The sequence below is a fragment of the Vigna angularis genome, chromosome 2, assembly GCF_016808095.1.
Source record: "Vigna angularis cultivar LongXiaoDou No.4 chromosome 2, ASM1680809v1, whole genome shotgun sequence".
Lineage (NCBI taxonomy): Eukaryota > Viridiplantae > Streptophyta > Magnoliopsida > Fabales > Fabaceae > Vigna > Vigna angularis.
The window spans coordinates 48,255,935-48,283,169 of record NC_068971.1 but is presented as its reverse complement, the minus strand read 5'-3'; the positions used below and the strand labels follow the sequence as shown (position 1 = coordinate 48,283,169).

Genomic DNA, 27,235 nt, shown 5'->3' with positions numbered 1-27,235 from the left:
TAATACTAATAGTAATAAAAACATTTACAATTGAAGAATTATTTAAAGTTTGGTTTTATAAGTTTACTTTTTTTATTTAAATTTATAAAATTAGAGTTCTTTTAAAAGGGGTAATTTTATTTTATCTGCATCAATATTTTATGATGTAATGTTATTTGAATCATACTTTTAGATAAACAAAAAACTTATTTAAGTGTAAATTTTAAAATAATTTTTGTTAGGATTTACAGAAAATATTTAAATAAAAATTCATTTGTGGATATTCATTGTTTCATATTAGTATAAAAATAATATTCGGGTATTTTTCAACGAGATATACAAGAAGTAACGAGATAATTTTTTCTAGATCAAATGACTAACAAAAAATTACTCTTCACCCGTTGTCATTTCTAGCTAAATATAACATTGATGGAAAAGAAATTGTGTTTGTGAACCTGGGTTTTTCTCCAATCACACTTTCATCCACAAGATTCACACGATCTTGATCGAAGATGTGAAAATATCTTTGAGATCAACAACTTAATAGTACATTTTAGTGAGTATTACACTTAAGAGAATAAATGTTCTTTATATAATTAACATTTATAAAAATTATTTAAATAACTCTAAATTTCAAAGATATTGGATGCTAATACTTTTTATTCGATATTTTTATTTAGTCCACAGAAACAGGAAAAGGTAAAGTTCCACTCGAATAAGAACAATACTCAGAAATGTTGATTCTAGAAAGAGTAAAGAAACCCTGTCGTTATATCTTAAAAGCATAAAGCTGTATTCTTCACATTCAAGAAATAAAAAGCATTTTACCCTTGCCCAAAAAAAAAACAAGAGATATAAAAAAAAATATTGTCAAAATTAGTAGGCATCAAGATATTGCCAAAAGGAAAAAAAGAAATATTATTGATCCAAATTTAGAAATAAAATAAAAAATGCAACATACCGTGTGCTATTTTATTCCCACAATTTATTGTTTAAACAATTATTATTTAAATATAATTTATTTGGCCGAACAAAGCCAAATAAAGTGTTTATATCCAAGGAATTCTTTTATTATTTAATAAATTATATAAAATGTGTTGTAATGTAACGTTTAAAAGGAAAAATAATACAATCAATCGGAATTAAGAAAAAAGAGTGAAAAATGCGGTGAGCGTGGATCGAACACGCGACCTTCAGATCTTCAGTCTGACGCTCTCCCAACTGAGCTATCCCCGCAACCTGAGAAATTAATTTTATTTTACATTTTAAAACTATGTAATGAGGATAAAGAAAACATAATACGTAATTAATGTATTTTATTATTTTATTTGTATTTTTATTTATAATCTTTTTAATGAATATTTTATTGAAATAGATCAAATTCTGATTCAAATTTCTCTAATTCTGATTAAGAATTATACGTGATTTTGAAGAAAAAGACAAAAAAGTACAACTGATATTATTAAATATAAAAATACTTAGGACTTTATAAACTTACAGTATCCAATAAAATTCGATCTAAATGGATTATTTTTCTATTGGATTAAATTGAATTCTAATTTAATTTCGAACATCAATCAAATCCAAACAATATTTATGCATATGTATATATTTTATTTACACAGTTATTATATAATTCATATTTACATCTTAACTTTTACATATTTATAAGAATAAGATTGTTAATGACATATATTTATTTATGAAAAATATGTTTTGTGAATGATTTTAACACGTAAAACTTTCCGTTTAATAATAACAACAATAATAAAATCTAAAAGAAAACGTACATAGATTTTTGAAGGTAAAAACAATACAAATTTTTGGGGTACTTATAACGTATTTTCTTTTTATCTATTTAGTCCTTCAATTATTACACAGAATAAATTTTACTTACCCACTTCACCTTTTTTGCTTGTTTTCTTTGATTTCTTAATTTTTATTGTTACATTATATTATATCCACTCCTATAATACTCTCTTTGTTTTAGAGCTGTTTTATTTGAAACAGCATTGAGAATAGGAATGACCACATGACCACTCCTGTTGCTAATAATACCAAATTTTTTAAAGAATGCAAATGGAATTTATTCTTCAATTCACGTTTCATAAAATATCTGTTGAGCATGTAAAATGGAATTGTGACATAAAAGAGATGGAGATAGAGAAAACAAAATCAACAAAAAGAATTATATTTAGGTCTGCTAAACTAGAGCTAGTAGCTACTTTCTTTCTTATAACATTGTAATATGTAAATGGAAATATTCAAATGTAGTGGTTCCGTAGCTCAGTTGGTTAGAGCGTTGGTCTTATGAGCCGAAGGTCGCGGGTTCGAGCCCCGCCGGAACCATTGGCTTAAACTCTCTTCTTAACTTTTAATATAAATCTATATTTTATAATTACTTAAGACATAAAATTGGCTGAGTCGCGGCGGCTAGGACTGGTGACGAGGACGGAAGCATTTTATCTTCTTGCTTTGTTGTCAACGTTGTTACATGTTTTTTTTTTCTTTTGTTTATGAATGTGACCTGACATCAAATCACAGTCAATGGAGATTTTAACATTATGTCATGAATTAATGCCCCAAAAGCATTTTGCGATGTACTGGATCTTGACATTGCGGCTTGAGACATCTTTATATATGCCAATAAAAGTTTATCATGCAGATTTTTATTTTTATTTATTGTAATAGTACGGTTTCCGGTGCAAAATTAAAACTCAACAGAAAACATTTTAAACTTTATTTTTATTTTTTATTTTTCTTAATTAAGGGGACTACGAATTCTAAACTTTTTACAATAATCTGTCCTATTCTTGTAAATTAAAAAGACTGCTTTGAGGTAAATTTTTTATGAGCATGTGCTCCAATTGGGAAAAAGACATTGAATTGAACCCATCACTTCAAAGAAAAATCCTTCAACTAAAGTTACATTTTGGTCGTACACTACTGGGGAATTTAACAGTTCCAGATTTAACAATGACAAAAGATAAGAATAGCTTCCTTGCAACGTGTATCCTCTCCACACGGATCTTATTCGTCCTTGCTTGGTCCACACTACGGACTTATATCCATCAACACGCCACCAAGTTAGTTACCGAAAAATGAAAGATGATGCATGAGCCAAAAATTTCGGCGTTAAGCTTCGGATATGATGCAATCTATAGCTTGTTTGCAGATACCCGTCATTGTGGCCTCCGGTCCATAAACCTGGAACCACAACACCGCCACAATCACACAACTCAATACAGAAAAAATAATTTGCATTTCAACTGTTTAGCTTTAAAATCCTCTGTCTTAAGCTTTAAGGTAAAAAACTAAGTTGCAAAACTTCAAAATTTAAATCATTGTCTATAATAGTTTGATCAATGATTAACCTAAGCATTTAGATTTAGTAACTACTCATCGCTCCCAGATTGTGATAACTAAAAGTAGCTTGCCAGTGGTTAGCAGGTGAGCAAATTTACATCACATTTCAAAGCGAGATCCCTATAAAGATTGTCATCCTCATTCCTTACCTGAATTGGTACTCCCAATTCCTCTCCCAATGCACGCATCTTTGCCAAACCAGTCTGATAGTTTGGACCACCTCTTCTGACAAAGATGTGGACTCGCGCTGCTTTAAGCTTTGATTCCTGTTGGAGTGATAGGGAAACAAACTCATAACTTTCAAGTTAACAAGTAGAAGCGTACTAAGGATACAACTAACATTAACATACCTTCTCTTTCAGCGCTCGAATAATCCCGCTGAATGTGGCAGCAACATCAGTGAAATTTGCTATGCCACCTCCAATAAGTAGGGCTCTCTTACGGCCATCAGGGTCTGCAGTAGCACACTGCAACACAGTCATGGCTCGTGAGCACAATCTTCACGAATGATGTAGTGATAAAGCCACTAGATATGATCAATTAGAGAAATTTAAGCCACAAGAAAGAAAAAGAATATATCAATTGGATATGTAAGTTTTACATCAATTACGACTCTTGCATACTGCAGCACTTCCTCCTCATTTGGTGCTCCACTATACTCAGCATAGTTACCAAGCTCTGATGCATAGCCTAAATCTCCAACCTAGTAAACAACATGTATATTATTAACTCACTAGATGACATACTAAAGTAGAAGTTATTCAGTAATCAATCAATGTTGGGGATGGTCCTTTATTTACAATTTTAGCCAGAATTAAAATTAATCCATAAAACATGGAAGCTTACAGTATCGGCATAAATTACACTTGCACCACCTCCAGCTACCATTGTCCAGATGCGTCCTTTTGGGTTCAATACAGTAAATTTCAACGACGCACTTGTCTGTAATATGAAAAAGAAAACTTAAGAATCTTTACACAGAAAAGTTCCACTTGCAATTTGCAATTAATTTTAATGAACTAATGTACTGTAAGAACATGATAACCGTAAGGTCAACCTGTAAATATATGGACGACTTATTGAGGCGAGATTTATCCCGAAATCAGGAACTATTTTCTCAATTTCATCAGAATGGTGACAGAAGATGCCGAGAATTCTAATAGCATTTTTCTACTTTTAATTTATTGATTTTTCCTAGTTCTCACTGTGCAAAAGTGTTATATATCAAACACACTTATGGCTGGTTAGAGATTCCATTAGCAATAACGTGAATTAAAGGAGTGATCTTTATTTTACAAATTGATTTTGTGAAGATAAATTAAATTTATTTTTTATTAATATGATATAAGACTTTATCCTAAAAGCATTTGTTGAATCTAAATTTTATACTATCAATATTTAGTCTCCTCACAAGTATAATTTATAATATATAAGAGATTCTTCATTTTCCAAAAATGGTTTTTCTAAAAATGAGTTAAGTTTAAACTCATAAAAGCGGTACAAAAATCCTCTATTAATATATATATATATATATATATATATATATATATATATATATATATATATATATATATAATAATAATTTAGAATACAAAGTTGATAAAATTGTTTTCAGCACATTATATGAACATAAATTATCTTTTAAAACATAAATTATCTTTTAAAGCAATGGCAAATAAATTTTACATATTAAAATAAATGTTAAGATAGGTTTTTAGTCTCAAATGTATAACCTTAAGTTAGAGTAACTATTATATTTTTTTTCCAATTTAATATCCAATAAATATCGTATTTGGATTTTAATTTTGTACGATACACTCGTGTAAAATAGAAATATAACAATATATTATGATATTAGTTCTTGAAGAAATAATGTGATTTTTTGTACGGTGACATTTGTTTAAATACACGAAATATATATATAACCAATGTAATATGTTTTGTTTTCTTAAGGTTATTTTTTAAAAAAGAAACAAGATACTACAACGGTTATAGTGGATAATCAATGTAGTATCTCTTTTAATTCAAATCAAGGTATGTGGTTTTTCATTTTCTTCTTTATTTGTTTTTTTAAAAAGAAAAATGATATCATGATACATTCATTTGTCTTTAGGATATAAGAATAAAATAATAAAAAAAAAAGTGTAAAATTTTATATTTTTTCAAAAAAAAAGAAAGTAAAAAATAAATAAAAATAACATCAAAATTTAGGTGTATTAAAGAATATTTTTCTTTTAAAAAATACTAGAAACTATTGTAGGTAACTTATGTACTATCCTCTTTAATTCAAACTAGGATGGTTGATTTTTCATTTTCTCCTTTTCATTTTCACACTTTGAGAACCTCTCTTCCTCCATTCTCTTTCTATTTTCCTCCATTCAAAACTATCGTTCTCATCTCTCACCACTTCCTTGACAAACCTCCCTCTCGTCGTGGTTCGCGTCCCTCACTATTGTCCTCATAAACCTCCCTCCTGTCACCTCTCTTATGCCTAACCGTTTCAACGGTAATCGCTCGCGTAAATTCTCACACAGTTGTTGTTCTCGCTCGAGCTTTGGTGATGCACCATTGCAGGTGGCGCGTGTTATATATTTGGTGGCTCTTGGAACAAAACTCTAACCTCCGCATATCCAGTGTTGTGAGCCCTAATCTTCGTGTCTCTAAGAACTCCTAACCTTTTCTTGCGCTTTGCCATCATTTAGTAGAATCCGAACAGCAAAATAACATTGTCTTTAATGATGTAAGCTATTTTTTCCATTTCCAGATGGTACAACATCATGGATAACTTCATGGACGAGTAATTTTTTTTTAAAATATTAAATCGATTATAAATAACCGATGTAAAATATTTTTAATTTGTTACATCAACTAGATTTACATCCATTTTAAAACTGAGAGTATATCTTAAACAACCCAATGTAATATTTGTAATTTATTACATCAACTAGATCTACATTCATTCTAAAACCGATAGTATATCTTAAACAACCCAATGTAATATAATAATTTTGCAGGAGTGGATTGTGCTTTTACTCTTACTATTCACAAGTTAATTAAATCAATGTTAGAAAATTATATATGTATAAATAAATAAAGAAATTTCTCTTGTACTTCATCTAACTATAAATATACAAGTTATTATGATAAAAAAAACAAGTTGAGTTAAAAGAAAATCTTAAAATATTTAAAAAAATTAGTTAAAAGATAAAATATAACATTACAAATAAATAAAAATTCCAAATACTTAAATCAATTTTTATAATTTATTAAATGCTCAAATTAAGAAGGTAATTTATTGATTAGTTAAAATAAAACAAAAAGTAATATGTGAAAGATATAAAACTTATTTAAACCTAAAATGAAAAACAAAAATACCTTATCATCCAATGAATGGATGAAGCTTTCTCTAGGGCTGAGAACTCTTCCAAAAGGCAATGGAAACTCTATATCTCCCCACCTGAAGGCATTAAGATATATAGATTAGAAACAATTAATTATATGCACTAGATACTAAATTTCCACGTAAAAATTAAATATTCATCTCTTGACATAATATCAAAGGATTATACTTGTTGAAGTTCTTGAATGCAGCAGTGTCATCCAATTCCCCTCTCATATCCAGAGGATATGGCTTTTCGTTCACCAGTGTAAATGGATTCATCTCAAGGAAACTGAAGTCCAGATCTATGGAAAAGATGGGAGTTAAAAAAAAGGTTAGACTAGTGCATATAGGGATAGTGATGACAGTTAGCATTTTTTTATGAGAAGTAAATACAAATGAATTCTATCTTGCACAAAATTGAGTATTTAGAATTTCCCCCCGTATCTTTTAAGTTAAATAGACCAAACGATATTCATTATTATTTCGACTAGTCATGCACAAGTTAGTGAGTTGAGATGGACGACTTAAAAGCACATGTTAAAGTTCTAAAGCATTTTCTAAATTCTACATTCCAGAGTTCATATTTTGCTTTAGGTTCCAAAACCACGAGGTGATCAAGTAGTTTTCAAGCTTGCTTATGCCATACCTTGGAAGACAGCAAACACGCCCAGTATGAAATCACCTATTGTTCCCCGAATCTGTAAGTTAGAGTTAGAATAAGCATTGGTTCGATGCACAATGGAGAAGAAAACTTCTACAAATAAAGAAATAGTGAATATAGACAAGCATTATCTTAAAGAAAGAGAAGTTCAAACAAACTCTCAAAATCTTAATAGAGATAGTGCAGAGGTTAGAACCAAACGAAACTAAACATATCACATCCAAATCATGCAGTCACGTCTGTATGACTTTTTCACCAAATGCAAAATCTAAACTACAGTTAGCGCGAGAGCAATTCTGGAGACTATATGAATTCTTTGAATGCTCAACATGATGTAAACTCCCAAGCAAACACACAAGAAACTGATAGAAGTAAGGGAAGCGGCAAAATACTGACCTCCAAGGGAAGTGTAGCAATCAACGGTGCACATGCCTCCGGAGTCAACTGTTTTTCCGTTGGAAGGAATATAGTTTTAACCTGACAATCAACAGTCAACCTTCCCATCTTATCAGGGTTGCATTTGCAGAAAGGAAGCACAAACACGGCATCATACTAGACAAAGCAAGTAAAACAGTAACACTAATTCAATTTAATTTAACCATAAGTCAATAACACCTTATCCCAATTCTCTTCAATATCAATGCCCCCGCATTCGGAGAAGCTGATAGTGGAGCCAAGCCTTTCAGAAACAATGGACAAATAATACTCTTGGTCATGAGGAACAAACGGTTCAACAATGAAAGTAGTTATAGGCGCCTTGCAACCTCCCATCTCAACCTACCAAACGTTCAATACAATAAAAAGTTCAGGCATGGAAGACGAAATGTTAAAACTTAATAGCACTGTTTCGCTTCCTTTATCCATCATTTCACAAAATAAATTCCTCTAATTTTTTTTAACAGATTTCGATTCCTACAAATTCATCTATCAACTTGACATCCAATATATATTTAACAGAAATTCAGACGTGCAGTGTAGTGTCAGCTTAGCAGGAGAATAAAAAAAAAAGGAGGCAACAAAGCCAAATAAGTGAAACAGGATAAAACTACAATTAAACAAAAATCATAGTTGAAATGGAACAGAAAAAAGCAAGCATGAATAGTTTCATTTTGAGGAATGACCTCAACGCCGAGGCGTGCTTTGACGAACTCAGCGACTTCAGCTATGTCCAAATTGAGAGCCACTAAGCCACTCTTTCCGCGCTTCCCGAAGAGCATGTCCGGTTTCACGACCAACTTTGTTGACGACAACCACGGATGGTGGTCTGTAAATTCAGCGAAGTCCGTTGACTGTGTGACCTGTGAAGAATCGAAGTTCGGAACAGACCTGTCAAATAAGTGATCGATTGAATTAAAACGAGGAGACAGCGTGTGAATTATGGAAACCTGAGCAGAAAGGATGTCGAGGTCGATTGAGGCGAGACGTTTGAGGTGGTCCTTGAGAAGCCTCTTGGAGTGATACTCTCTGATCTTCTTCCTTGCCATCTTACGATCTCAAACGCAGATGAGGAATGCAGAGTACGTGCTCTGTTCTCTGTGCTCTGCTCTTTTATTATGCACTGTGGGAGCCAGAGAAGAACGAATGGGTAATTGCTTTCAACGCTACCAATTTTTTTAATCACGCCAAAATGACATAATTAGGTATACTCTCAAATTAAAAAAAATATTTAATTTTTCTAGTTTTAATAATATAAGAATTAAAAAGGTTACCCCATTAAATTTGAAAAATATAATGATAAAACATGTAAAAAAATGTGAAAACAATAATTTGAGTCATAAAATATTTCATATTTACCGATTGTACTTTCCCTTGGGTGTTTCTCTGTTTTTATTAATGTCTGGACAGAGAATAAAATGTGAATTACGAGATTGATTGAGGAAAGAATATGAAAAGAATAAAACATTTGAAATATTGGTGTAAGATAAGGATGAGCATGATCATGTCGTGCGTGAATCGTCATGCTCGATTCTATTTTGTCATCTTCGCTCTGCACTCCACAATGGTGGCCATTCAACACATTATTTATCATTTGGGAGTTGGTGGACGGCGCAATTATTTTCTTAAGTAAGTAAAATTAGGTCAAGGGTTGTCATATCACTGTGATTAAGCGTTTAATTTTTGTTATACTTTTATGCACTTTCTTTTATTGAAGATCCATGTAGGACGAACTATAAATTAAATATTATATATTAATGATGTTTGATCAATGTTAAGTTATTGTCTAGACGATTAGACATGTCATAAATATAATCATGGATTACTTTTAAAACTAATTATGACTTATAAATCGAACGCAACAAAATATTACAAGTAACTTTCAAATATAAATGAAAGAATAGTAATCAATATTTGGATTTTTAATAACTCATGAAATAATAAACTTTTCATCTCAATTTCATATCCGAAACAATTAACATTTTTTAATTTTTACCTATTAGTGAATTAAAAACTTCTTTCAAAGCACGATTATAGTTTTTGTCATTTAAATCATAATCTAAATTTATTTTATTTCTTATATTTGTTTAAAATGCAAGTTTATATTATTATATAAAAAATAAACATAATCAATCTGCCTATAAGTCTTATTTAGTGATTTAATTAACAACTAACACATGAATGACATTAAAAACTACTTTCACCATATTTTTAAAAGATAATGACTAGAATAAATATTTTAAAATACATAAATATAAAGAATGCTACAAACATAGAATAAGAGAGAAAATGTAAAAAAAAAACTTTGAAATTTTTTACCAAAACGTTTTTCATGTGTTCGAAAAAGCTTTTTACAAAACATATTTCATGTATTGATATTTTGTAAAACTCATTCTAGAAAGTATTTTATAAGTTTCGGAAATTTTTTTCTAAAATTTTATTCCAAAACACATTTCATATGATTCTGTATGCACCTCCGGAGGTGCAGTAAGATGTTCTAAGGTGCAGAAAGAAATGACTTGAGTTCCATATCCGGTCCACGGCTAACTCCAAGATCCATCAATAAAACGGGCCTCCAAGCTAGTCCAGTTCAAAAGTTGGGTCACGAGCCCAAATTATAGCCACACATGTTTCTGTACCGAGAAGCGGTGTCGATAACCGAAAAAAAAAAGGGAAAGAACGGTGAAATTCAATCATAGTCGCATTGCTGCAGGGAAGGTGCTGTCACCGGGTTTCTTCTTGATGTATGAGAACACAAGAGAGGGTCTTCACCTCAGTTTAGTCCAACGCATATAACTTCTTAATCGCGAGGTGCGCATCAGCCTCTGCGTCTCCGATCCGAATCCGCAACTCGGTGAGTCACTCTCTCGATCTCGTTTTCAACTGCTTCTTCTTCTTCTTCCCTTTCCTCCTTTTATCGATCTGTGACAATCGAGAACGCTTCGGCAGTTAAATCCAAATCACCAAACCATTTCTCTCACAACCCTAACACTTCTATTCCCGTATTCCTCAATTCTTAGTTAAACTAATCGTATGTGATGCTTAATTCTCGTTCATGTTAGTCCTCATGCTATTTTCAATGTATTCAGCACTAGCTGCCTGTGCCAAAGTTAACCTGACTGCTTCCGATTCTCTTATAATTATTGTTGATTTGAACTGTGTTGCATGTGGTTACTTTTTAAACGATGCGTGCATTTTATTGCTTTCTTTTCACAGGCTTGGTGATGGGACAGAGGTTTTAAGTTTTAATTGAATTAGAGAGAAGTGATTTGGATTGTTTTGTAATAACCTATGGGGACTGAAAATCCTGGTCGTCCAACCTTTCCTTCAAGGCCTTCTCCACCGCCTTTTCCTGCTGCACATACAGTGACACCCTTTTCATCAACCGGTTCCGTGGTTGGATCAGAGCCTCCTTCTTTTCGGCCCGCTCCTCCAGCTCCTTCTTCGCAAGCCGCCTCTCCATTTTCCTCAGCAGGACCTGCTGCAGCTGGACCAGGGGCACCCGGTTTTAGACCTGCACCACCAGGGAGGTTCAATGATCCTTCAGTGCCTCCTCCTCCTCAACCATCCAATGCCCCGCTAGCTGCTGGACCCTTTCAGCAGTTTCCGGCACCGCCCTTCCCCCCGACAATGCAGCCACGTGCACCTCCGCCGTCTATGGGACAACAATCAATTCAATCTTCTGCACCTAATCTAGCACCGCCGTTTCCCACGTCTCTTCCAGCTCAGCCACAGATGCCTTTTGTCCCAATGGGATCTCCCCCACCTCAAAGTGCTGCTGCTCCTGCGCACATGGGTTCAAATGTTCCTCCGCACATGGGTTCAAATGTTCCTCCGCGTACATTTCAGCCATCTTTTCCTGGGTACCCGAGTAAGCAGACTGGTCCTGATATGCAAGGTCCACCCATGCATTCCTCTTTCCCTGCTAATCAAGGAAATTTTGGGACTGTTCCACCTGCTGGAGCTTCTCCTTTTTTGTCTCATCAAGGAGGTTATGTTCCATCACTCCAAGTGGCTCCTCCGCCTGGTATCCAGCCAATGCAGCAGCAACCTGGATCTGCGCCCCATATAGGTGCTGTTCAGGGCTTGGCAGAAGACTTCAATGCCCTCACAATGCAAACTCGTCCCGGAACAATGGATCCATTATTTGACCCCAAGGAACTTCCAAGGCCATTGGAAGGTGATATTGAGCCAAAGAATTTGGCTGACATGTATCCCATGAACTGCAATCCCCGGTTTCTACGACTCACGACTAGTGCCGTACCAAGCTCCCAGTCCTTGGCTTCTAGGTGGCACCTTCCACTTGGAGCAGTTGTTTCTCCGCTTGCTGAACCCCCTGATGGGGTTAGTGCTTCTTTACCCTGTTGTTCGAAAGACACATAACGGTCATGTTATTTGCTTGCAAGTATTCACTGTTCTTTGTTTTCAGGAAGAGGTGCCTATAGTTAATTTTGCCCCAGCTAGTGTTGTTCGCTGCAGAAGATGTCGCACATATGTGAATCCTTATATGACATTTACAGAAGCAGGAAGAAAGTTCCGTTGCAACGTTTGTACCTTGCTTAACGATGGTACTTTTTATTTTCATAACCTCATCCCTTACATTTGAAAAATAAAATGTCAAAATTAGAAAATAGCTGGAATTTGGTCTTAACGCAAGTACTTTGGCCTGAACACTTTTATCCGGAGAAAGGGTTTTATCGGTGGCTCTGAAAATTCATTAATTTCTGCCAGTATCGCTTGCATTATTTGGATGAGCCCATTGGTGCATTTCATAATAGAATGCACATACTTCACTTGCTTACCTTTGCAAGGTGGAGTAAGTTTTCAGGGTCATTGGGGACATAACTTGGTCTCTGGTTTTCCGACTCTACATATTTATGTCAGTTGTGTTGTGTTTATTACTATCATTATAAATAGACAGTAACTATTTATGATGTACAGGTAACCCACTGGAATGATTAAAAATTTCCATGAAGAACATTACTTGTTTTTGAAAAATAAATAATATCATGCATATTGTTATTGGTTGTATATTATCTTTCTAATAATGTTAATATATTGAGTGTTATGTACAGTTCCTAGTGAATATTATGCACAACTAGATGCCACTGGAAAAAGAGTTGATATACATCAACGGCCTGAGCTTACAAAGGGGACTGTGGAATTTGTGGCCCCTGCTGAGTATATGGTGCGGCCTCCTATGCCACCAGTGTATTTCTTCCTCATCGATGTTTCCATATCTGCAGTTAGAAGTGGCATGATTGAGGTAATTACTTTACTTTTGGCTCAATGTGTGACTGGTACTGCACTTTGATAAAGCTTACACTGGTTTATTTAATTTTATGGAAAAGTAATAAATCATACTATTGGGTGATATATGGCCTTACTTTTGTGTGTTAAATGAGTCAGGATTAATACATGATTCATATAACACTGTTTCCAGTTACGAAGAAGAAAATAGTTATCCTATAATGTACTTGCATTTGATTAGTTTATTTAAATGAGAATATTATAGTCTCACTAGAAAGCTTATGAATGCGGTTTTCATTTCACTAACATTAATGTCATATCTTTTTGATCATTGTTCAATTGTGTTTCCTTTTAGTGACTATTGACTGCTGAATCACAATAATTGTTTGAGTTTATTTCTTACGCATATTCGATGGTTGCATGTGTGCCTGCACATATTATGTTTTATGAGCATGCATGAGTAATTTGTTAATGATTACTTTTTGTATAGAATAGATTTTGAAAGAATTTCTTTTATATGAACGAGTTTCTTTTGGATTTTGAGACCACCGAATTGTCCTATATTATACATAAAGTGCAAGTGTTGAAAATGAAATTTGCCTGGAAGTAACATTTAGTCATTTACTTCTTCACAAACATTTTCCTGGGCTACTTTGTGTTGTAAGATGCATTTTTCATTTGAGGTTACTTAATAACCAATTCATCCCAAGTTCCAACTATCTTTGGGGTGTTTTAGTGCACTTTATTTTGGCCGTTGATGTTACTGTTCTAACTGCAGGTTGTGGCCAATACAATCAAGTCATGCTTGGATGAGCTTCCCGGCTTTCCACGTACCCAAATTGGGTTTGCGACTTTTGACAGCACAATACACTTTTATAACATGAAGGTTTGCCATATTGTTTGTAATACTACAGTGAATAATATACGTCTGCCCCTGCCGACCATCCCCCTTTCCCCTCAACCACCACCCAACTCCTCTAACCCCTCCTTCACTTTGTACTGATTATTCGTGTTTCATGCTTCTGCAGTCTTCCCTGACTCAACCGCAGATGCTGGTAGTGTCAGATCTGGATGATATATTTATTCCGCTGCCAGATGATCTTCTTGTTAACTTGTCTGAATCAAGAAGTGTGGTAGAAACCTTCCTAGATAGTTTGCCAACGATGTTCCATGACAATGTTAACTTGGAATCAGCTTTTGGTCCTGCTCTTAAGGCTGCATTCATGGTTATGGTATGTTTGTCCGTTTTCAACCTTTGGTAGTAAATTTCATACCATAATATTAGTACATTGGATAAAATTTGGTATAAATTTTCTTCAAGTTACATATACCTACGTGAAGTTTAAGTCGTCAATATTCAATGTAAAAAATGAGAAGATAGGTGATATTGAATGTTTCCAATGCAAACCTATTTTTCTTGAAAGAAAAACTGTCAATAGTAACCAGGAGAAATATTAGTATGTGCTTGAATATTTTTGAACTGATGTTAATGTAGATCTGTCGCTCCTCGGTAATATATATATGAAGCATTATGGTAGAAAATGGGTAAGACCTCTGCTGGGTAATTCACATTTCTTTGGGCTTCTAGTAGGGGGTTCTTAATCTAATTTCAGGGACAAAAATACAACATAGTAATGATATTTAGAACAGGATTCCAATTTATGGAATTGTGATACTTGTATGGGTGTTTTTAGTGCCAATTATGAAGTTCCAATTTTTGTCGGCATTAAGTTTCTTTGACTCAAGTTAATCATTTATTTATGTTGTATTTAATACATACTTGAGGCTAATGATGTTGTGTTGTCCGTGAAAACAAAACTTGCCTAGTGATGAAGTGTGTTGTTTAATACACACTTTATGATTGATTAGTTATGTTAAAACAACCAAGTGAAGACCACCCAAATGTGGCATATCTCAATATTTAATTCCTTGCTCAATTCCTACTCCAAGCATTGCTGGGCACACTAAACTACGAGAAGGTTGCTTAATAAATAAAATGGAACATAGAGAAACAATTTAAACTCCTTGCAAAATGGCAGGCCCTTTTGTTAGCTACATTTAAGAGAACACTGTCCATTGAGAATTAATTCAATTTTCTGTACATTTTTTCCTATGCATTTAACACTCTCACTATCTTATATATTACTTTGTTGTGCTTTTTTCATACTTCTCTATACAGAGTCAACTCGGAGGGAAATTGTTAATATTTCAAAACTCACTCCCATCTCTTGGTGTTGGCCGTTTGAAGTTACGTGGAGATGATTCTCGTGTTTACGGGACTGACAAAGAACATGGACTGAGACTGCCAGAAGATCCATTTTATAAACAAATGGCTGCTGAGTTTTCCAAGTACCAAATATCAGCAAATGTTTATGTATTCAGTGATAAGTACACAGATGTAGCCTCCTTGGGTAATTTTTTACATTTTCTTCTGAATTATGCGATATTCTAATTCTCTTAAAAAGTGCCTCACCTTTCTATTTGGATTGGAAGACTTCTGATCGATAAATCTAATAGACGATTCTTTATTGTTAGAAAATTGTTTTGTGATGTCTTGATCCCTTGATTTTATGGGCTTTTACAAAGCATGTCAAAATTTTCTTTGGTCTATAAAAATCTTGCCAATTAATAACTCTGATTACCTTGTATTGTACATAAATAGTCCGCACTTGATACAGGACATCATGGCTTTGATATCGAGTTAAGAGTTAGTTCATCACGTTATTTTTGTCATTGAATAATCTTAAATTAATGACTGTCATATTTTCCCTTGATGGTGGAGTTAGATGCACAGGGTTGAACAATTGCTGTATTTTCCCTTGATGTGTTGTGATTATAGATGTGTGGAATATAAAAATGTGTGGTTTTCTATGGATGTATTTCAAAAAAAAGCACTAGTGTGTAAGTGCTTAAAAGAAATTAGTAAATTCTGCATTGATGTGTAGTTTTAATTAAGTTTTAAGTCTCTTATAAATTAAGTTTAAGTCTCTTATAAATTTAAGTATTTTCAGTTGAGCTCTTATTAAATTATTTTGTTTTATTAAGTACTTAAAATTTTTATATTTTTCAATTGAGTCATTGCCATCAATTTTTTCAATGAACTAGGTGATGTGACTTTTATCTTGTTCCATTATTTTTCTTATTTGTGTCCATGTGTTAAGAAATGTGAAATTGTGTGGTTAATATAAATTGATATTGTGGTTAATGTAAAACGACAAGTGATTTTTGTTACTTTCATTGAAAATGTGTTGAATAACAATGTTGTCATGCTTCTCGATGACTTCCACATTGTCACCCACGACAATCAAGGGACTGTTTCTGTTACCTACATTGATCAAGGGAATTTCATTGTCACCTACATCAATGGTAGTGACGGCAACAGTTCATTTTTCGGTAATAATGTGAAAGTCATTCGGGAAAATGACAACATTGTTATCCAACTTTTGATGAAAACAATAAAAGTCACTTGTCGATCTACGTTAACGTCAATATTGTTATATATTAACTACAAAACCTCACATTTCTTAAGACATAGAGATAGTTAAGTATAATGATGGAACAAGTTAATAGTCACATCACTAATTAACAGAAAAATTCAATTGAAAAATGTAAAAATTTTAAGTATTCAATAGACAAAAACTATAATAAGAACTCAATTGAAAATATCCAAATTTATAAGGGACGACTTAATTAAGTCAAAAAAATATAATAGATTTTATTCTCTCCTAGGCTTAGATGTGTTCTTTTAAGCTCTTGTTTTTTTGGCATTCTAGTGATTACTTGAGAAAGTGAGTTGTATATTTATAATTTGCTGGCTATTTAGGAACTCTGGCAAAATATACTGCTGGTCAAGTGTATTTCTATCCAGCTTTCCAATCAGCTATTCATGGGGATAAATTGAGACATGAATTAAGGAGAGACCTTACCAGAGAAACTGCATGGGAAGCTGTAATGCGTATTAGATGTGCAAAAGGTCTGTGCATCCATTATGTCTTGAAAATATTTTCCTACATACCTCCTTTTGTTTATTTTCTGTTTCACGCAACTTGTATCTAGTATGATGGACATAAAATTGCTGATAATTACCTGTGTTTGTTTGTAGGTGTTCGCTTCACAACTTATCATGGAAACTTTATGCTAAGGTCCACTGATTTGTTAGCACTTCCTGCTGTAGATTGTGATAAAGCCTTTGCTATGCAGTTATCACTTGAAGAGACATTATTGACAACTCAGACAATGTATTTCCAAGTTGCATTGCTGTATCCTTACTTTGATAATTCTTGAGATAGTTCTAGGGACGGTTTGTTTAAAGATTAAAAGAAGTGAAATAATCTGATGATTATTTTTAGTAGAAATTTAAAGAAAGGCAAAATCTAATTTATGCTTGTTTACAATCATAGGAATATTCCTTTTAAAGTAGTTGATTTTATGAGAAGCTTCAAACTGCTTCTGATTTTAATCCGATTTTAAATTCTTTTCAGCTTCTCATTATTTTAAAAACTGGAATAAACTCCTGAAAAACTAAAAGAAGTGATTATTTTGAGAAAAGAAAAACTGTAACAAATGGATCCCTAGTATGTACACTGGTTTTATTATTAATCATGATTTTTAATATAATGTTTATGATTCTGTATTGCTATATTGTAATTTAAGAATATTATCATTTGAAAAGTATTATAAAGAAGCATAAGTTGAGATTTCACTTTTATCTTGTTGATTGACTGCCTAAAGCTATCCTCTTTTATTCATTCTTGTACATTGGCCATTTATGTTACTTGTCGGAATTATTGTTTTCTTGGTGCATTTAACATTAAGAGATTCGTTCCCTTTTTTTGCATTGAAATATTAAGTTATTCTTTCTTTCAAGAAATTACTCTCCATTTGAGATGCTGTGCTTAGACATTCTTTTATATTTTTGAAGAGTTTGTTTCCTTCCGATGTACAAAAAACTTCCTTTATGTTATTCTATCCTTTTCACTTTTGGTAGTTCATTCAACTCATTGTATCATGCTTTGTTTTACTATTTCTTCTTCACTGTTTAACATTTATTGGGATGTCTGTTATGGTTAATATTCTTTTTTTGTCAGAATGTTTAGGATGTAAAATGTAAAATGTTGCATCCATAACAACAAAATAGTTATACAGCATCTTGCGGGGAAAGGCGAATAAGAGTACACACAATGGCAGTTCCAGTAGTTACGGAGTTGGCAGATATCTATCGTTTGGCTGATAGTGGTGCTATTGTATCGCTGTTAAGTAGGCTAGGTAGATTAATTTGGCTTCTGGTCTAGTGACATTGTACATTATGGATGATAGCTGCTTGTTATCTTCTATAACAGTGCCTTTATAATTGCAGCAATTGAGAAAACATTATCCCAAAAGTTGGAAGATGCACGGACTGCTGTTCAACTAAGAATTGTGAAAGCCCTTAGGGAATATCGGAATCTTTATTCTGTGCAACATCGCTTGGCCAACAGAATGATATATCCCGACTCTCTAAAGTTCCTAATTTTATATGGATTAGCCCTGTGTAGATCAACAGCTCTACGTGGAGGATATGGTGATGTTCCACTGGATGAACGATGTGCGGCAGGACACATAATGATGACTGTATCAATAAAAGTACTGTTGAAACTTCTCTATCCTAGTTTGATTCGACTTGATGAATATCTTATGAAGGTATACATTGCTTATCTTGAAATGTTACAAATAATATGGTTCAACTGTAAAATGCATGAATTATTTCTTCATGTTTCAGGCATCTATGCAGGCTGATGACTTAAAAAGTGTTGAGAGAAGTTTACCTTTGACAGGGGAGAGCTTAGATTCTAGGGGCCTTTATTTGTATGATGACGGTTTCCGGTTCATTATATGGTTTGGTAGGGTGATTTCACCGGACATAGCCAAAAATTTACTTGGACCAGACTTTGCAGCAGAATTATCGAAGGTATTGTGTATTCCTACCATACAAAAATAGGTTCATAGTTTCAAGGCAAAGGAGAATTTATTATAGGTTGTCACGTTGAGCAGCTAGTTATCGTTTCAATCCCTATTTCAAATTGGTGCTGGTTGTTTTTTTGGTTCTTATTTAAGTAAAATCATTATATGTTCCTTCTCTTGCCCACCCAGCATGTACAATGTTAACTCATAAGTTATTTTCATGTTGATCTTGCCTGCGTGTAGTCAAATGAAGTTGAACCATGTGGCCAACCTCATCTAATGGAATAAGGGTTTTGTTGTAGTTTATCTTATATGCCAATTTTATCTTTCTTATTTTTGTGTTACAATAGAAAAAGGCATATTGTATGTTAGCCATGAGATTTCAATTAAGTATAAAATAAGTATGAAATGCTATGATATGAGCAATCGTCTTCATGATAAAATACTTAATTCAATGGTCAAATGGTGTGAAAAACTCATTGACAGTAGCACAGTCATAGATGTGAAGCGGTGCAGTTTTGAAAAGTCTCCGCAGTTGCAATCATGCTGGTAATAGCAGCCGTATGTGGCACTACAGGGAGGCATTTTGAAATCCCATTTTACCCTCAACGCTGTCACATTTTTGGGGTTTCTTGGGGCAGCCTTTTTAAAACGAAAAAAAAAATAGATAAAAACCTAATTCGAAGTAGTTTGCCATGATTCTCTCACCTATCTACCCTTCTATGGGTTCTGCACTTATGTCTTATCTGACCAGTATACTGAATCACCTCTGTCTTTTCCTCCTTGCAATGGCCATGTCATCTCTAGAACTGGTTTGAATAAGTCCCGTCTTCCTTCCTCAACCTACTCTTGTGCACTGGTGAATCCCACAGATGAAAACATAGACCACATGTTGAAGGAAAGTTTGAAACGTGTTGACGAATCATAGAAGTAGTGTGACTTGTGACCTTTTTCTATTTTTGTCTCTAGTCTTAAATCTGTTTTCTTATTATCATCTCTTAACCAAATTCATTTCTAGTCTATTTTATTGCTTTTTACTTGTATGCTTGCTTAAGAATGTGATCTGACTTTTTATCGTTATAAACATGCAAATATGTGATCAATTTGGACTTTGTTTTTGTATTTTTTTTTTAACATTTATATGTACATGGTATGGATTATTTTAGTTAATTTGGTTAAATCATTTTAAATAGTAGCAGTTCTGCTGTAACATTTGTTGCGGTTGTAATATTTTCTTTTTGTTGCATCGATATTTATGGATATTATTCTTAACTCCTTGTATGGCCAATTCATAGCATCAAATCATAGTAGAGTAATTTTATTTTGTCTTATTTATCTAATAAAAAAAATCTGGTTCTGTGTGTATGCCTTGTTTGTTTTAACAGACTACACTCAGTGAGCATGACAATGAAATGTCAAGGAGATTGATGAAGTTACTTGAGAAGTTGAGAAATAAAGATCGTGCTTATTACCAGTTATGCCACCTTGTGAGGCAAGGTGAACAGCCCAAAGAAGGATTCCTCTTTCTTTCAAACCTCGTTGAGGACCAGATGGGTGGTAACAGTGGGTACGCTGAATGGATGTTACAGATATCCCGGCAAGTGCAGCAATCATAATGTTTAGGTATGGCTTGTATTCCGTTTTAGAGAAAAGTTTAGTTAAATCTTGTGGTTTAGAGGTTATCAATGGACTCTGAATTTTACCATATAAATGAATATCCAGAATTTTACCATATGAATGAATATCCAGAATCTTTAACTGACTACTATAGTACTATTATCCTTGGAAAACTGTTTTTTAAATTTCTATATAGAGTGATCTGAATATAATCACTTACCGACTTTATATGTTGATTCCCTCTTTTGGCAGCTTCCCTGGCTAAATAAGCAGTTTTTAAAGACGGGTTTTATTATTTGTCTGGCAAGTGAGGACCATTTCTTTCTGCATTGAAAATATATTGAATCTATCCATTCCGGTGGTTGGACAGGCATCCTTGACCTGGCTAAATTGATCGTGATTTGTGAGTAAGATGCTTTTGGGAGATTGTTGATTCATCCTGAGATGTATCGATTAGGTTAAACACTACCACAGATTGAATTTAAACATGTTTTCAGGTGATAAAGGGAAAAGGGGAACTTTTTTGTTTTTGTTATTTTACCTTGTGAGATAGATTGTCATTTTCGGTCTTAAATTTCCTTTTGTCGTAATCTTATGGTTGATTCTTTTATTGTAGAAAAAGAAAGTAGAAAGAGAACTGAGAAGAGATGGCATGTCAAATCAGTCTTGCGAAATCTTAAATTTTGATTGTTGACAATTGTTACTTATTCTGATGTGTAATGTTGAAACATTTTTCTTTAAAATTTCAATTTCTTTGGTACATAAAATTTTAGGGGAAGAGAAGCCTTTGGGCACTTGCTGCAATTTACATCTGCACTCTAAGACGAGTGGTCACTTCATTTTGCAACATGTGGCTAAAAATATTTTATCTTTCAATATTTTAAAATTTTCATCAATTATAATATTGTAATTTTGCAAACATAATTCTATGGTTTACTATCTTAATTTTTTATGTTAGCTGGTTTTAACCCGTGCACAGGCACGGATTGTTGTTTTTGTGTGTTTTGTGTTTTTTATATATTAGTAAATATAAATTACATTAAAAGATTTTTAGATGTTGAAGAAAAAATAATAATATATTTAGGTTTATAATTAAATTTTGAATAAAATTAAGGTGAAAAATTATTATAAGTTTAGAAAATAGAAATATAAAAAGTAATTTTTGTAACATACAAAGGATATAATATGTGAAAATATAGAGTAAATTTTTTAAAAGGACAAAGAACAATATATTTTATTATAAATACAAATCAATGTAATGTGTGGACAAGTATTTTTTAATTTTTTAAATTTATATAATCATTCTTATATTTGTCGGATTTGTTGAATTAGTATATGATAGATTAATGTATATTGTAAGATACAACTAATCTGAGAATGAATATAATTATAATTGTCTAATTGATATATTTTGTTTGACTTGTTGAATTAGTATATGGATATATAATTGTCTAATATAAGTTAATAGACTTATATTACATTTGTATAAAGAGATTCATTTCATATTGTTAGACTAATTTAATTATTATATGGATAAATACATTTAATAAGTGTTGCTCATTTAATTAGTAAATTAAAAATAATATTATTAGATAAAATTAATTTAATAAAAATATTTATATTATTATTTCATATGAACATTTATAAATACAATTTTTTATTGATAAATAATTTAAGACAAAATTATTTTATAATAAATTTTTTTATATTTCATTATCAATAAATATGTATTATTTTTAAAATAATATTATTTTAAAAATAAAAATAAAATATATTTAGTCATTTAATTTTATTAAATGACTAAATAATTATAAATAATAAAAAATAGTATATGAAAAAAAGTAATACTTTAAATATAAGTCATTCTTTTAACATGTTAGAAACAAAATTTAATAATTTTTTTAAACATAAATTTTATTCATTTATTTATTTTAAACATCAACTTACTTAAGAATGTAATATGATTAAAATGTATATTTTTAATTTCTTATTTAAAAGAAATTAACGTAAGATATTTCTTTTTTACAATGGGCAACTATATTGATTAGTACATTAAAAATACAGATAATAAAAAAAGTATTAATAGAAAACAATTAAATTATATTGTTATATGAGTAAACTATTATTTTGATATATGAAAATTTGTAATATTGAAAATAATTCTAATTTTGTGCCATTTGGTATGTTTAAGTATTATATTTAACTGTTCATCTTGACATATATTTCTAAACATATTTATTATTATTATTGTTTAAATTAAACTATTAGATATAGTTGACATTTTAGATATTGGTTTAAAAATTTTAAGTTTTATAAGCTAATCGTATTACTAAAATAAGTTAAAGAAAATATAAAACAAAATTTATAATATTACCAAATGTGTCTTTTTGTAACAAATATATATATATATATATATATATATATATATATAGATTTTAAATTTTTTTCAGTTGGGACTACCGTAGGGATGATACAGAAAATGTTGGAGTGAGAGAGATGATAGAGAAAGGATTGAGAGGGACGAGAGAGTTTAGTAAGAGTTTGGGATTTCTTGTTTTTTTAGTTTTGAGAATGAAAATTATTAAAATACTATTAACCTTAAAACTTAGAATCCATAGAGGGTATTTTTGTCTACTAAAATCCGATACACAATTGCTCAAATGTACTAACTGAAAAAAAAAACTTAATTATTAAATATATTTTTATACAAAATTCTATAAAGAAATTAGTATAATTAATTATTAGGTAATACTAATTTAAATCTAACTTATGCTCACAATCAACCCATTTATAATGTAATATTTACCTCTACTTATATATTGTGAATTGATTTTATTTCTGGTTGATGTGAGACTTTCAATCAAGGTATATATACATCTTGTGTATGAGACTAGAGATTAACGGATGATCCAAAAATGGGTAGAATAAACTCAACAAACATCTTCACCAGGTTAGATTCTAACTCAGTTTTAATATCATGTTAAGAGGTAAATTTGAAGTCTAACTCAACTTTATAAAATCACCTATAACATGATGTTTGCATTATTTATATATATTTTAAATTGGTCTTATCTATATTCAATATTGAATGTGTTATTTATTTTGTTCTTTATTTAAATTTTTAACCTACCATTTTGTTGTGGCTCAACTCATCTTATTGCATTTTTAAAAAAAAAATAATTAACTTTTTTTAATTATATTAATTACTAAAGTAAATATAGAAGGTAACTTAAATTATTAATACTTATAAATTCAATTTTTAATTGGGTAATTTAACATAAAAATAATAATTATTTTAATTTATTCTAATAGGTACTTTAATTAAATTAGTAAAACTTAAAAATACTTACCATGTGTTTTTAATATATATATATATATATATATATATATATATATATATATATATATATATATAAATCTAACTTTTAAATAACAAAATTTAAAAAATAAAAAATTAATAAAAAAGTTAACGAGAGTCAACCCACTAACATGTCCTTTGATAGAAAAAATTAAAATTTCCATTTTATTCGTCTACGCGAGACTTTGTCCCACCTCATTTTTTTGTGGGGCAACGAAAGGCTAACTATAAAATGGGACAATTTGACCCATTTTACCATTCCTTTGACCACTCCTGTTGAATATGTCCTAAATAGACTATGTGTATATTAAAAATTATTTAATATTGTGTGGACAAAAAAAAATGCTTAAAAAATTTCTATAAACAATTTTCATTAAAATGTCATAAAGTAAAATTTATTTCAAACACAAATAAGTAAAGATAAAAGGTTTTAAAGTATAACTTTGAATTTTGTGACTATTTTGTACGTGTTTATTAAATGAAATATGATGCAAGGGCCACAAAAATAATGTAAGGAGCACAGAAATGATGTGAGTAACTTTTGTCCTATATAGGTTTCCACATCTATTTAAACTCATCCTAATGTTCTACTTTTTCAAAATCCATTATCTTTTAAAACCATTCCTTCATTTTCTCTATCTTTAATTTTGATTTGGTCGTTTAAATTTAGCTTTTGGGTCTTGGGGTTTGGAAAGAAGTCATGGGGTTTCAAAACTTGGTCTGGATGAGTTTTATGATGATCTTGTGCATCAGTCTATACGTGAATTGCATTGATATTGCTGAAAAAAGAATAGTTGCCCAAAGACCTAACGATTTCATTGAACGAAATGGCACCCATTTTTTTCTAAACGGGAAACCACACTACTTCAACGGATTCAATGCATATTGGCTTATGACTTTTGCAGCCGACCCATCTACAAGTTCTAAGGTCACTACAGCTTTTGAACAAGCTTCCCAACATGGTTTAAACTTAGCAAGAACCATGGCATTCAATGATGGAGGTTACAGAGCCCTACAAATTTCACCTGGTGTTTATAACGAGAATGTTTTCAGGGTACTGTATCGTTAATCTTTGTGCTTTTCATTCACACATGCTTTCAGTTTTCAAAGATTTCACCTTGCATGGTTTGCAGGCATTGGATGCTGTGATATCTGAAGCAGGAAAATACGAGATTCGGTTGATTCTAAGCCTGGTAAATAATTGGAAAGATTTGGGTGGAAAGAATCAGTATGTTCAATGGGCAAAACAAAGTGTTGGAAGTCCCAACTAGAGAGATATAAGTGGATGCAAACCTCACCCTACAAGCTGGTTTTATGGGATTGAGTTAGACTTAAAACTCACTACTAACACAAAGTGGTCACAACGTAAGCACTGAAGATGACTTCTTCTCTAACTCCATGACTAAGCAATTCTACAAAAATCATGTCAAGGTAAGAATGATAAATATGAACATGCATTCTCAACTGTTATCATTTTTTATTAAGCGATAATGTAATAAAATACCTCTGCACTATAAAATCATTCTAATTAATTACTGTATCTAATGCAGACAGTGCTGACAAGAAAAAATACAGTGACTGGATTATTATACAAGGATGACCCCACCATTTTTTCGTGGGAGCTCATGAATGAACCTCGTTCTTCAGACTTTTCCGGGAAACAAGTTCAGGTAATTTTATGTGTTGTCATTGTAAAAAGAAAAAAAAGTGATTATGAGGTATGAAAAGAAAGTTTATTAACTTACAGGATTGGGTGAGTGAGATGGCTGCTTATGTGAAGTCCATTGACAACAAACACTTACTGCAAGTAGGGCTTGAAGGGTTTTATGGTAATTCAATGCCAGAAAGAGGACTGATCAATCCTGATGGATACCATGTAGGAACTGATTTCATTTCTAACAATCTAGTTCCTGAAATCGATTATGCTTCCATTCATGCCTACCCTGATGAATGGTAATAAATATTTTTCATTTTTTCACCGTGTGATAAATATGCAAACTTTATAATATATGTGAATTGATGGTTGGTTTTCTGCTGCAGGATGGCGCGGTTTAACCAATCACATCAAGATGTCTTCACTGAAAGATGGGTTAGCACGCATATTCAAGATGCACAAAATGTTCTACGAAAGCCCATTCTTGTTACGGAGTTTGGGTTAAATGCAGCATTTCGAGGATTCACCAATGCTATAAGGGACCGATTGTATGCAAAATTTTACAAATGGGTATACGGCAGCGCTAGCCAGAGGGGACCATGTGCTGGTGCAGCTTTTTGGCAACTGTTTTTTGAAGGAATGGAAAACATGGCTGATGGTTATGATATCATCTTTCAACGGAATCCTTCTATTGTCAAAATCATCGCCCAACAGTCTTTAAGGATGTCTCGTATTCTATAGTTATATATTGTATAAATTATTCTTTAAATCAAATAAATGATTATCGTCTACAAGCTATAGTAATTATAAAAATATGACATGTTTGATTTGCACTCTTAGGGTTTGTAATATTTTTTGGTTGCCATAAATTACTTTCTAGTGTCTTTTAAACTTATGTTCTAATTTAAGAAGTTAAAAAAATATTTATCACTTGACAAAAAGAAAGGAACAACAAGAGAAGATCTTTATTTTATTAGAGACTTAATATGTTAAAATTTCAAAATAGTTATGTGTGTTTTTAATATATACATAAAAATAAAAATTCTAAAAGATAAAAATAATAAAAAAAAAAGTAGTGGTAGTTACTTGTCCTTTGACAAAACAGTTTAAGATTTTAAAAAATAATACTTTTAACATATAAATTTTTTACATTAGATATTACTTTTTATTCTTCTTTTTAAAATAAAAAAATTTATTCTTTTATTTTACCTATGTATTATATATCTAATAAATATAAAATTATCACTCTGTCATTATTTTAATATTTTCAATTTTCTCTTAGGCAATCATCCTATCCCTATTTTATTGGATGAATAAAATTAAAAGATTATTATGGGACTAGAAAAAAAAATGGTTAAAAAAGTTCTATAAAAGATTTATATTAAAATGTATATTAATTACAATTTATTTCACTGGTAAATAATAATAAATAAGAATAAAAGGTATAAAAGTATAATTTGCTTTGAAATTTGTGACCATATTTATTAAAAGTAATATGATGGCAGACCAACACAAATGGAAAAACTATTTTAGATAATAATACTTTTAAATTTTAAAATAGTATTTACTTTATACTTAATATAATTCTGTAAA

The 27,235-nt window shown here is 31.5% G+C and overlaps 3 protein-coding genes and 2 non-coding genes across 10 annotated transcripts; 3 read left to right on the top strand and 2 right to left on the bottom strand.

Moving 5' to 3' along the window:
- Positions 1 to 1,142: 1,142 nt before the first annotated feature.
- TRNAF-GAA (transfer RNA phenylalanine (anticodon GAA)) lies at positions 1,143 to 1,215 on the bottom strand. Its single transcript has one exon. It is a non-coding gene; the product is annotated as a tRNA-Phe (tRNA).
- Positions 1,216 to 2,254: 1,039 nt separating this feature from the next.
- TRNAI-UAU (transfer RNA isoleucine (anticodon UAU)) lies at positions 2,255 to 2,328 on the top strand. Its single transcript has one exon. It is a non-coding gene; the product is annotated as a tRNA-Ile (tRNA).
- A 518-nt stretch (positions 2,329 to 2,846) lies between these two features.
- LOC108326919 (ATP-citrate synthase alpha chain protein 3) lies at positions 2,847 to 8,982 on the bottom strand. 2 transcript variants are annotated; one of them, XM_017560531.2, is made up of 12 exons: positions 8,774 to 8,978; positions 8,510 to 8,686; positions 8,004 to 8,165; positions 7,785 to 7,865; positions 7,374 to 7,425; positions 6,915 to 7,029; positions 6,721 to 6,802; positions 4,192 to 4,287; positions 3,947 to 4,048; positions 3,696 to 3,812; positions 3,495 to 3,611; positions 2,847 to 3,186 (listed from the first exon to the last, which is right to left on the bottom strand). In XM_017560531.2, the coding sequence occupies exons 1-12, from the start codon at positions 8,870 to 8,872 to the stop codon at positions 3,115 to 3,117; spliced, it is 1,272 nt and encodes a 423-aa protein (XP_017416020.2). In that variant the 5' UTR covers positions 8,873 to 8,978; the 3' UTR covers positions 2,847 to 3,114. The 2 variants fall into 2 exon arrangements, with proteins under 2 accessions (XP_017416020.2, XP_052729642.1); XM_052873682.1 differs by having other exon boundaries at positions 8,510 to 8,982.
- Positions 8,983 to 10,484: 1,502 nt separating this feature from the next.
- On the top strand, positions 10,485 to 21,373 carry LOC108329010 (protein transport protein Sec24-like At3g07100). Of its 5 annotated transcripts, none has more exons than XR_008247251.1 (15): positions 10,485 to 10,677; positions 11,040 to 12,167; positions 12,253 to 12,391; positions 12,899 to 13,089; positions 13,852 to 13,959; positions 14,102 to 14,305; positions 15,253 to 15,484; positions 16,897 to 17,046; positions 17,176 to 17,332; positions 18,211 to 18,338; positions 18,430 to 18,752; positions 18,832 to 19,020; positions 20,399 to 20,636; positions 21,001 to 21,127; positions 21,247 to 21,337. XR_008247251.1 is itself a non-coding variant. In XM_052873681.1 (14 exons), exons 2-13 carry the CDS (start codon positions 11,115 to 11,117, stop codon positions 20,627 to 20,629), a joined length of 3,105 nt encoding a protein of 1,034 aa, XP_052729641.1. In that variant the 5' UTR covers positions 10,485 to 10,677; positions 11,040 to 11,114; the 3' UTR covers positions 20,630 to 20,636; positions 21,247 to 21,373. The 5 variants fall into 5 exon arrangements, 3 of the variants coding, with proteins under 3 accessions (XP_052729641.1, XP_052729640.1, XP_017418460.1); XR_001832182.2 differs by having other exon boundaries at positions 20,883 to 21,127; XM_052873681.1 differs by lacking the exon at positions 21,001 to 21,127 and having other exon boundaries at positions 21,247 to 21,373.
- A 3,370-nt stretch (positions 21,374 to 24,743) lies between these two features.
- LOC108328641 (mannan endo-1,4-beta-mannosidase 7) lies at positions 24,744 to 26,426 on the top strand. The gene is made up of 6 exons (XM_052873679.1): positions 24,744 to 25,042; positions 25,122 to 25,252; positions 25,353 to 25,419; positions 25,539 to 25,658; positions 25,736 to 25,941; positions 26,029 to 26,426. The coding sequence occupies exons 1-6, from the start codon at positions 24,881 to 24,883 to the stop codon at positions 26,381 to 26,383; spliced, it is 1,041 nt and encodes a 346-aa protein (XP_052729639.1). The 5' UTR covers positions 24,744 to 24,880; the 3' UTR covers positions 26,384 to 26,426.
- Positions 26,427 to 27,235: the final 809 nt, after the last annotated feature.